At 33.5% G+C, this 12,157-nt stretch overlaps 1 protein-coding gene across 1 annotated transcript in view; it reads right to left on the reverse strand.

Annotated features, from left to right (window-relative positions):
* Positions 1-1,087: 1,087 nt before the first annotated feature.
* Positions 1,088-12,157, reverse strand: part of LOC137404375 (centrosomal protein of 85 kDa-like) — a 30,328-nt gene continuing 19,258 nt past the window's right edge. The window contains exons 9-15 of the mRNA XM_068090570.1: positions 9,413-9,476; positions 8,884-9,052; positions 8,020-8,107; positions 7,725-7,838; positions 6,264-6,434; positions 2,999-3,209; positions 1,088-1,529 (exon numbers count right to left, since the gene is read on the reverse strand). Coding sequence (XP_067946671.1) covers positions 1,360-1,529; positions 2,999-3,209; positions 6,264-6,434; positions 7,725-7,838; positions 8,020-8,107; positions 8,884-9,052; positions 9,413-9,476 — 987 coding nt within the window. The 3' untranslated portion in view covers positions 1,088-1,359. The remainder of the gene's footprint in view (positions 1,530-2,998; positions 3,210-6,263; positions 6,435-7,724; positions 7,839-8,019; positions 8,108-8,883; positions 9,053-9,412; positions 9,477-12,157) is intronic.

A 12,157-nucleotide genomic window follows, 5' to 3' on the forward strand; every position in this document is an offset into this window, starting at 1 on the left:
CTGACAAGCTAAACACTATTGGTTGGTGGGCTTGGCAATGCAAGGAAAGTAATGTATTAGAATATTTTGGTGTTGTTATACAGAAATTGGCGGTAATAAAGTTGGCAGATTTTGCATGTTTTTGATATGGGCAGCGCCAAAATCTATGAACACTTTATAACTTGTTATGCTTAAAAATATATATGACAGTTTATACACTATAGACACTGATAGATAGTATTCATGAGAAGCTTTACAACTTCAGAATTGGATAAAAATCTAACAGCAGATGATCGAATGGTGGACCAGCAGCTTTATTTTTGTGACTGACTGGTAGCTGATAGCATGAACAATTTAGATTGAGTAACTCTGCCTAAAAGCTCTTGACCTAAGTTAGCCTCCAATACAAAAACTGTTCAGATGAAATTTTTGTTGTTCATGAAAGTCAAAGCTCATGCTTTTGTTCTGATCACACAAAAAGATGTTTGAAACCATGCCATGTAGACCATGGCTGATTGATCTAACCATACATAAAGTATCGCTGGAATCTTTGACGACATAGTGGTACATCAGTGCTTTGGGTCTACATGGCGGCAAGATGCTATGTTACTAAACATTGTACCATTGTTCTTGTAGAAGGGCCATGTCCCTGAAAAATAAATTGTACCATTGCTCTTGTAGAAGGGCAATGTCCCTGAAAGATTTTTTATGGAACAGCATAGAGAAACATGAAGAAACTTGTGGCAGATGGAACGCCTATTGCAGAAAGCATGGTGATTGTTGCTCTCAATATCATTGTAAATGCAATATACTAACATCTAACTGTCGCTGTCTTTGATAGTTCTGTTATAAATGATATTCTATAAATGATGTCTATGAGTTGATATTAATATAAAGCAATATCCCACGTACTTTTTGGGTAGATCACTCACCGAAGACAGGCTGATATAATCGTATGCTATAACTGCAAGGCACAGCGCACAAATGTCATTTGCTCGATAATCCTTTCCTTTACGCAAGCGCGCATGCACTATAGCGCATATATTAAACTTGGATGTCAATGCTTGCATACGACCTTGAACACTACCATTATCCAACAATTAAGACAACAAGTGGTAACAAGTGTATTAAAACGCTCAACAATAAAACAAACATTTAGAGTAAGAACAATTGCAAAAGCAACCATGAACCTGACACTCAAACCTCTCAGACCATCTACATCCATAAAACTAGGGTATTTCTAATAATTACCAATTCTCAGAGAAAAACACAAATTTCATAAGCGAGTCACGCGAACATCATATCATACGAAAATTGAAAAGCTTACTGGAAAATACAAAATCTGTATCTGGTGGGGCTACTATGACTCAGCCACTGACACTACTGGGTGGCACAGTCTATGTGACCAGTAGAAGCCATATCATCAGCATATTTATCCAAAACAAACTGTCGCAATTTTTCAATCTTTTCGTTGGTATTCCTTAGAGAGGAATACTGCTGCTCCAATACTGTTTTGTATTCTCTGGGTGATGCGACAGTCACAGGTGTAGCTGTAAAAACGAGCATAGTTAATTAGCAATTTAATTTAGCTGCCGAGTGATACCAGAATATTATTGACACGTTTGCTAAGACCAATGGAGGAGTAGAGGCTGGTAAATTTAAAGCATTTGCTGTTGACAGGGGGACACAATAAGTAACTGCTAAAACCTATGCATACCTTCAGAGTTATTCTCCATACATTATGTTTGCAGCATTTGATACACAACTAATAGACCATAAAACATTTTGGACCAAAAAAGCAATGAACAGACATTTCAATTTGCACTCAAAGTCATTGCAAGTCGCTGCCGTAAATAATTATGTAGTAAAGCACATAGTAATGCACGAGAGGCTCCTGTCTGATACACTCTAATAATAGCTGGCAAACCATTGGGTATAAAATCAATATTGACAAAGTAACATGCAATTACAAGTGGTAGGATATTTTTAGTTTACTGCCAAAAATAGAGGAGAATTAATTACAAGTGAGATCTCTGACCCAAAGAGTTCACAAGAATCCATACCATACAAAGCCATAATCCACCAAAACAATAGTTTATATTAGATAAAAATTAGAAAATATGATCTTTATATAGCATTTGTTTTATGAATTTACGTGTATGTTATTCGCTTGTATCACAAAGACACTTGATAATTCCTATCAAACCAACTATCCTCATTACCGTCTTGCTTATGAGACCCAAACTCAGGCGTGAACCTCTCAATGTTAAACTATATAGCCACTCTAGAAATGGTACAGAGTCATAGACTAACTGCATTAGACTGCAAACATTTAAAAATACACTGTAACAATTCAGTTACAGGTAAATAAGTGGAAAGCAATATGAATGCTGAGAGTTTCTGAGAGTACTCAACTGAGCCCCAATCATGTGATAAAAATACCACAAAGATTAATGAATATACCACGAAGGATTAATGATTATACCACGAAGGATTAATGATTATACCACGAAGGATTAATGAATATACCACAAAGGATTAATGATTATACCACAAAGGATTAATGATTATACCACGAAGGATTAATGAATATACCACAAAGGATTAATGAATATACCACAAAGGATTAATGATTATACCACGAAGGATTAATGAATATACCACAAAGGATTAATGAATATACCACAAAGGATTATTGAATATACCACAAAGGATTAATGAATATACCACAAAGGATTAATGAATATACCACAAAGGATTAATGAATATACCACAAAGGATTAATGAATATACCACAAAGGATTAATGAATATACCACAAAGGATTAATGAATATACCACAAAGGATTAATGAATATACCATGAAGAATTAATGAATACCGCCATCTAATACAACAAATAATCAAATTAACAAAGCAGAAGGCTAATAGAGTAACAGTAATGCTGTGAGTTAGCAAAAACCAATACTCCTATTAGAAAACTGTAAATTGTACCGAGAGAACTACAGTTATGATACTCACGTCGAGTGGCTAACATATCAGCTAGGTCAAGGTTGTTAGGATTTTGGTACATGTCCATAAGACACTGTAGACTGCTTGCACAGTAGACTATCTCTTCGACTAGTCTCTGTTCCTGTTTACAAGTATCAGATGAAACTACATCTTCAGCAGCTCTCATTTTCTCTTCATTCGCAGTCACTTGCTCTTCTAACAGTGCCTTTTCTGCTTGTATCTAGCAGAACACGCCATATGAACATACGAACGCAGTCAAAAGAAAAGAGTTAATAGCTATATGGTATAACGCTGTAGGAATGAAAAACGTAACTTGTATTTAGACAATAACTAGCTGTGACCCGGCATTGCCCGGGTAATAAAAAAAGTCTTTGGACAGAAAATTGATTTGTATTTAACATATAACAACATTTGCCATTTTAACTTTCAAACTACATATCATGAGAGAAATGTTTTCTGTAGTTGAAATAAATTAGGAGAGAAAATAAAACAACTGTAAAGCTTTTCAAACTTTTTCAAACAACTATAACTTTCAAACTTCATATCATGAGAAAAAAGTTTTGTGCAGGACAACTGATTTAAAAATAAATAAAACAACTGTAAAGGCCGTCAAACAATGTAAATATAAAATTTCATAACTTCAGCGGCCTATATCTTTTAATAACAGACAGTGGAACCTCGGTTCTTGAACATTATCAGTTCCAGAAGGTAGTTCGAAAACCGAGTTGTTTGAGATCCGAAACAATTTTTCTCATTAAAATAAAATAATGTAAATTTTAATCCGCACCAAGGCGAGAAAACAACTTTGGTAAAGTATTTTTTCAACATTTTACACCATAAGCTGTACTTGCTAAGCTTGTACCTGCTATTTTACACCACAAGCTGTACTTGTACCCGGGCGTTGCCCGGGTAATAAAAAGTCTTTGCACAGAACATTTTCTTCGTATTTAACATATATTTAACAAAATTTGCCATTCTAACTTTCAAACTACATATCATGAAAAAAGTGTTTTGTGTAGTTGAAATAATTTGAGAGAAAATAAAAACAACAGTAAAGTTTTTCAAACTTTGTCAAACAACTGTGACTTTTAAACTTAATATCACGAGGAAAATGTTTTGTGACGGTCAGATAAATTAAAAAAATAAAACAATTGTAAAAGGGATTAGATGTAAATGTGAAATAATTAGCAAGTAATAGCTAAATTAAGTCGGTTTTGCTACAATTACAATAAAAGATGATACGGTAATGATACAATTAATGCAAACTGAGAAAACAAAATAAAATTCCTGAATATGTTGAATTAATAATTTAACAATTCTTGCATAAAAGTGTGTGGGTATAAAAAGGTTACTGTTCCACCAGAAGCTATCCATCACAACTTTGAATACGGCAATACTAAAAATATGACAGAATATGGTAGTATTTTGTAGTTGAAAATATATTAGAACAATGTCTGCCAAAAATGGTTGAATGAAAAAATAATCTTAATAATAAAGATTGGAAACTAATCAAGTAATAATAAAAATGATAGGAAAATGAATAATGTTTAAACCATAACTGTCACGTACTTCTGTTCCTAAAAAGCTAGGTTACGTCACGTATTTTTGGGCGGAGCTTGTTGTGCCGGTCGTATTGTTTTCGAGACCGATATTAAAACGCTGTAAAAAAGCCTTCATTACTCTGAAAGTTAGTGGACTAATCTTTATTTTGAGTACAAAATCGAAGTCAGCATGTCTGATTTACTTAGTAACAAAGATAAAAGTTGTACGTGACAGTTATGGTTTAAAGTTCAAACACGATACTCAAAAGAATTTACTTTAAAAGAATGCAAGTTGAAATAATAACCGCGATGAAACAAACTTTAAAAACTTATATTATAAACTTCAAAGTTATAAGAAGTTTATAAATGTAATAAGAGAATGTAAATTTATATATCAATATACATATTTCTCAAAGTATGTAAATGTATGTAAATATAAGAGTGAGGAATAACTGATACTTGTAATCTTAGACAATAAATCTTGCAGTAATCTTACAAATGTTTGTAGCAAAATGTGAAATTAATTACGAATTACTAATTGGTTAGGTTTAGAAAGAAAGATGTGTAAGCTAATACACCTAGCTGTACGACCCGGCGTTGCCCGGGTAATAAAAAAGTCTGTGGACAGAAAATTGATTTGTATTTAACATATAACAATGTTTGCTATTCTACCTAAAAATAACTGTAAAGGTTCTCAAACGTTGTCAAACAACTTTTAAACTTCATGCTTCGTGCAGGCCGATTAAATTAAAAAAAAATAAAACGAAATCGTTTTAAAAGGGTTTAGATGTAAAAGTGAAATAATTAGCAAGTAATAGCTAAATTGAGTCTGTTTTGGTATGATTACAATAAAAGATGATTCGGTAATGATACAATTAATACGAACTGAGAAAACAAAATAAAAATTCTGAATATGTTGAATTAATAATAACAATTCTTGCATAGAAGTGAGAGTATAAAAAAGTTACTGTTCCACCAACAGCTATCCATCAAAACTCTGAATACGACGATACTGGTACGACGATATGTAAAAATGAGATATTGTAGCGTCTTTGTCTGCTCAAAGGTGAGAAAATCTAGATTCTAGAGGCTATTCCTACTCGAGATAATACAATTGTTCGCGTGAAAAGTATTAACCTTTACTGGGATTTAGCAATTGAACCTTAAAAAAAGCCAGAAATAGAGGTTCACAAAAAAGCAAAAAAGGCATCGCGTTTAATAGAGTTGATAGAATTTAATCGCTAGATTCTAATATCGAGAGAGTCTATTGTCGGTATCATTTTGTCGAATACAAATTAGCCCTAATACGTGGAGGACAAAAAAGCATGGCTCGTCATAAAGCTAAAAAAAATTCATAGAGTTGTAATTATTACGTCATTTTTGTGTGAAAACGGAACACGATGAATAGGTTATGTATAGAGGCGCACTAACCGGAGATTCCAGTCAGTGCGCCCTAGCGATGAAAGAAAAAAACTACAGAACAGCCGCACCCTTATATAAGCCGCATGGCCCAAACCATCAGAAAAAAGTAGCGGCTAATAGTCAAAAAGTACGGTGCTCATATTAATTCAGTTCGCTTCGTACAATCGCATCGGGAAAAGGAAAGACTACTCTATAAGGTGGACAAACACGCACACACACAAATATACAGACAGACTTTTTGCCGTTTATATACAGTATGTAGTAGAAGACTAGTAATACTTCTATGTGAACAGAGAAAGATGGAAAATTACCTGCTTCAAACTGCCAGATAAAGTCTGCATGTCAGCATCTTTGTCCGAACACTCGTGTCGTGCAGCATCAACCAGCATCTCAGCATGCTCCAGCTGCCTCGTCAGCTCACCTATCTGTTCCTCACAATCTTTACGAAGAGTTGCGAGCTCTTGGTGTCTCACCTCGGCTAGCTTTTAATACATGTTCAAATAACATAGTTGTAGAAATGCTATGAATGGCTATATACAACATTGCTTGACAAACTAAAGCTTTCAAAACTGGTCAACACGCCATATTTCTTTAAAAGCAGTAATGATAAAAATTTTAAGCAATAATCAATCAAACAGTAATAAGAGACCAGTTTAGGATATGGTCTTTTTAACAACTTGAAGCTACAAACTAGACCAGTTTAAAATATGAGTTTTTTAACAAAGGATCTACAAACTAGACCAGTTTAGAATATGGCCTTTTTAACAAGGGATCTACACACTAGACAAGTTTAGAATATGGCCTTTTTAACAAAGGAGCTGCAAACTAGACCAGTTTAGGATATGGCCTTTGTAACAATGACGCCACAAACTAGGCCAGTTTACAATATGACCTTTCTAAAAAAGAACCTACAAACTAGACCAGTTTGGAATATGGCCTTCCAAACAAAGGAGCTACACACTAGACCAATTTAGAAGATGACCTTTTTAACAAAGAAGCTACACACTAGACCAGTTTAGAATATGACCTTTTTAACAGAGGATCTACAGACGAGACCAGTTGTCAATGGTTTTATGAATTCAGGGATAAATTAATAATAGAATTACCTCTAATTGAATGCCACCTGTAATTAACGGCCACGATGGGTGAAGGGTTGAAAAATGGAGCGCCATGACGTTCAATTAGAGGTTTTATGGTACACTATAACCTTATGGGAACATTTGATCCATTTTACGACCATCTTAACATTTCAAGCAAGTTTTAGAATGCAGTAAATCTGTATGCGAAGGTCTGAATGTATTTTTAACCAGTGAAATGATGCAAGCAATCGAAGGGCAACATATGCAACAACATTTATTACTATCAAGGAGGCTTTCTTGGTTAGAGCTCGTGTGAACTGTGTATCAAGAAAGGAAACTTGACCATTGAAACCGGATAATCATGGGAGAGTTGTTCAGTTTTGCATCATTATGACCATCTGTAATGGTTTAACACGCTGTATTGGTTTACGATGCTGTATCGGTGCAAGATGCTGTATTGGTTTACAATGCTGTATTGGTTTACGGTGCTGTATTGGTGCAAGATGCTGTATTGGTTTAAGACGTTGTATTGGTTTAGGATGCTGTATTGGTTTGGGAAGCTGTTTTGGTTTGGGAAGCTGTTTTGGTTTAAAATGCTGTAATAGTAAAAGACGTAATATTGGTTTACTACCATCACTGGAATGTAAGTATAAAACAATCAACCTTGTAACGAGGTCTAAGCTTAAGACTAACCTGCTTATATTTCTCATAATCCCTGTGAAGCTCTATTTGTTGTTCTTTTAGTACCACAATGTCATCAGAGCTTGTAGTATCCCTTAACATCTCTTTCTCTTCCCAAATGCTTAGCTGTTACAAACAATTTATCATTGGTAGCTTTCCCAAATACGCAGCATGGAGAATGACAAGTACTTTCGACGTCTGTCTCTCAATCTCCCTCTCTCTCTCGTGTCATTCTCACCCTTCTCTCTCCTCATTCTCCTCCACTCTCTGTTAACAATCCTATTTACAAATACAGACAGATGCTTACCTCTTTTTGCAGAAGAGACACTTGTCCAAGTAACTGCACAACCTGATCGTTGCTTTCTCCAAGATCGTTTGTCAGTTTGCGACACTCTCTGCTCACAAAAAAACACTGTAACACTCTCTAAACTTTAATGCTACCAAAAATCACTGTAATTATAACTAAAATCACTGTTATGCTACCTAAAATCACTGTAAAGCTACCAAAAATCACTGTAATACTGCCTGAAATCTCTGCAATGCTACCTAAAATCACTGTAACGCTACCAAAAATCACTGTAATACTACCTAAAATCACTATAATACTACCTAAAATCACTGTAATACTACCTCAAATCACTATAATACTACCTAAAATCACTGTAATACTACCTAAAATTACTGTAATACTACCTAAAATCACTGTAATACTACCTAAAATCACTGTAATACTACCTAAAATCACTGTAATACTACTTAAAATCACTGTAATACTACCTAAAATCACTGTAATACTACCTAAAATCACTGTAATTCTACCTAAAATCACTGTAATACTACTTAAAATCACTGTTATGCTACCTAAAATCATTGTAATACTACCTAAAATCACTGTTATGCTACCTAAAATCACTGTAATACTACCTAAAATCACTGTAATACTACCTAAAATCACTGTAATACTACCTAAAATCACTGTAATACTACCTAAAATCACTGTAATACTACTACCTAAAATCACTGTAATACTACCTAAAATTACTGTAATACTACCTAAAATTACTGTAATACTACCTGAAATCACTAGATTGCTGTCTAAAATCTCTGTAATGAAACCTAAGCAATAAAACCAAACTTTTAATGCAAGCTAAGGCAGCCAACTGCAACTCACTCTTGCATGTGACTACGTTCATCTACCAATCCTTCAATATGCTCCTTGCTAGCGCTTAAGTCATTTTCCATCTGGGTTAGTTTATAAGAGAGATCATTGTACTCTTCCTTGGTAGGTAAGTCAGCCAAATAGAGCTTCAATCTGGTTAACTCTTTGTTCGTGCAAGCTCCTATGGAAATATGTAGGTTAACAGCCTAAAAGCTTCACTAGATTTATAAAAGTGTAAACATCGCGTTTAGACAAAATAAAATACACGACGAAAACAGCAAGAGAGTAGATCAGAGAACGGATCATGTAAAAACAGAATGATTAGAGTTCTGGACAGCATTGAGAGAAAGAGATGTTATAACAGAGTTGGAAGCTATTTCAATCATGTTTTCTTCTCATCTTTCTTTAGCAACACAAAACTAAGAGAAAAAAATGAATCCAAAAAAGACTATTGAGAAAAAAAAGAATGACTGAATCAGAGAAGAGAACAATTGGAATACAAAACATTAAACGGACAGGAAGAAAATAAACAAAGTCACACCTTCTGTTAGCATTAAGTTGTTCTTAGTCTCCAGTGCTTGTTCTTGTTCCTTACCCAGCTGCATCTATAAGTATGTGATAAGTCTTTCAACAGAAATTAATCTTGCTGAACTAAGCAAGCATCACATACCCAACCAACTACGACATTACTGTGACCTTCCAAAACGCTCCGCGTAAAATAATGTTCCAAGCAAATGTTTTTATAATGTTCTACAAACATTATCTGGTGATCATTATTGTATTATGTTAGATCAATGTCACAGGAATATTTTGCAAAATTTTTGGCAATAATATTATTGTAACATTCTATAGTATGTTACAAGAATAAACTTTGCTAACGTTATCATAACGTTGTTATAGAACGTTGTTATTGAATGTCCCAGCAATGTTCCATGAAGGTTACTTTGGAATGTATAAGCATACACGTTCATATAACATTGACATGCAATGTAACTGGAATGTTATGGTACAACATCATTTTTACCTCCAAATGAATGTCCGTCATTGTTACAAAAAAGTTATTTCGAAATGTTAGAATGTGAACATCCATATAACATTGACTAACAATTTAAAGGGAACGCTATGGTGCGACATCCTTTTGAACTTCAAATGGATGCCTCAGCTATGTTGCAGAAAATTTACTTTGGAATGTTGCATTGTAAACATCCATATAACATTGACTTGCTCTGCAAAGGCAACATTATGGTGCAACATAATTTTCACCTTCAACTGAATGTCCCGGTAAGGTTACAGGAAAGTTATTTTTTAATGTTTGAAAAAATTCAATGTTATATGGATGTAGACATCTGTACAACGTTCATTTACAATGTAAAGAGAACATTATGGTGCAACATCATTTCTACTCTCAATCGAATGTTACAACAATGTTTCTCTTATAATCTCAATTAATAACATTTTCATTGTAACACTTTACTCCTACTAGTTCGGGTCTTTTAGAACTTTTCCCGATAGCTTAATTAATACACTGGCAACAAATCTTTAAGAAATAAATTAACTTTAGTTTTACTACTTTTGCCAAAAACGTATGATCTATTTTTTTTGAAGTTGTTGCCCTTAGATAATGAAAAACTATTAAAATGAGATAAAATGAAGCAAATTAAGAATATTATTTACTTATTAAAGTATAGAAGCAAGTAAAATAATATAGACATATTATGTCAACTTTAGATGATTATGTAAAGAAAAATAAAGGCCATCACAAATTTCAATTTTCGCACTTAATGACAAATATGAATATCAAATGAATAGGTTGCGTTAGAACGGATTTGGCATTAGAGTACATTTGTTATAGCATATGATCGTATTATATGCTTCACAAGCAATTAGAGAGCATTTGTTATAGCATATGATCGTATTATATACTTCACAAGCAATTAGAGAGCATTTGTTATAGCATATGATCGTATTATACACTTCACAAGTAATTAGAGTACATTTGTTATAGCATATGATCGTATTACACACTTCATAAGTAATTAGATTACATTTGTTATAGCATATGATCGTATTATATACTTCACAAGTAATTAGAGTGCATTTGTTATAGCATATGATCATATTATACACTTCACAAGTAATTAGAGTGCATTTGTTATAGCATATGATCGTATTATACACTTCACAAGCAATTAGAGTGCATTTGTTATAGCACATGATCGTATTATACACTTCACAAGCAATTAGAGTGCATTTGTTATAGCATATGATCGTATTACACACTTCACAAGCAAATAGAGAGCATTTTTTATAGCATATGATCGTATTATACACTTCACAAGTAATTAGAGTGCATTTGTTATAGCATATGATCGTATTATACACGTCACAAGTAATTAGAGTACATTTGTTATAGCATATGAACGTATTATACACTTCACAAGCAATTAGAGTGCATTTGTTATAGCATATGATCGTATTACACACTTCACAAGCAATTAGAGAGCATTTGTTATAGCATATGATCGTATTATACACTTCACAAGTAATTAGAGTGCATTTGTTATAGCATATGATCGTATTATACACGTCACAAGTAATTAGAGTGCATTTGTTATAGCATATGATCGTATTATACACTTCAAAAGCAATTAGAGTACATTTGTTATAGCATATGATCGTATTATACACTTCACAAGCAATTAGAGTGCATTTGTTATAGCATATGATCATATTATATACTTCACAAGTAATTAGAGTACATTTGTTATAGCATATGATCGTATTATATACTTCACAAGTAATTAGAGTGCATTTGTTATAGCATATGATCGTATTACACACTTCACAAGTAATTAGAGTGCATTTGTTATAGCATATGATCGTATTATACACTTCACAAGCAATTTTTACAGCTATAGTTTGATTAGGTCATACACATTTTTTTACTATTATATCATTTGTGCATTTACCAACAGTATAGCTTGTTGAAGTAAAGTTGTTAGAAGGCTAATCTCGGTCCATGAAAGTAACGTTGTACTCAATGCGTTAGAGGAACATTCTGTAAAACGTTATTAGAATGTTTGAAAGTGTCTACACTTTTACATGCTACTAATGTTCTGCATGTAGCGTTCCTGAGATGTTAGCTAATATCTATGAGGCTACACGATGAAAGGAATGTTTGTGGAATATTACGTAACATTCTCCCAATGTTGCAGGATTTTTGCGCGAGATCATTTGGTGACCGTTGCACATGTGTTCTGTGTGGAACATTTCCCACAATGCTGGA

Source organism: Watersipora subatra, chromosome 9 (assembly GCF_963576615.1).
Source record: "Watersipora subatra chromosome 9, tzWatSuba1.1, whole genome shotgun sequence".
Classification (NCBI taxonomy): Eukaryota; Metazoa; Bryozoa; class Gymnolaemata; order Cheilostomatida; family Watersiporidae; genus Watersipora; species Watersipora subatra.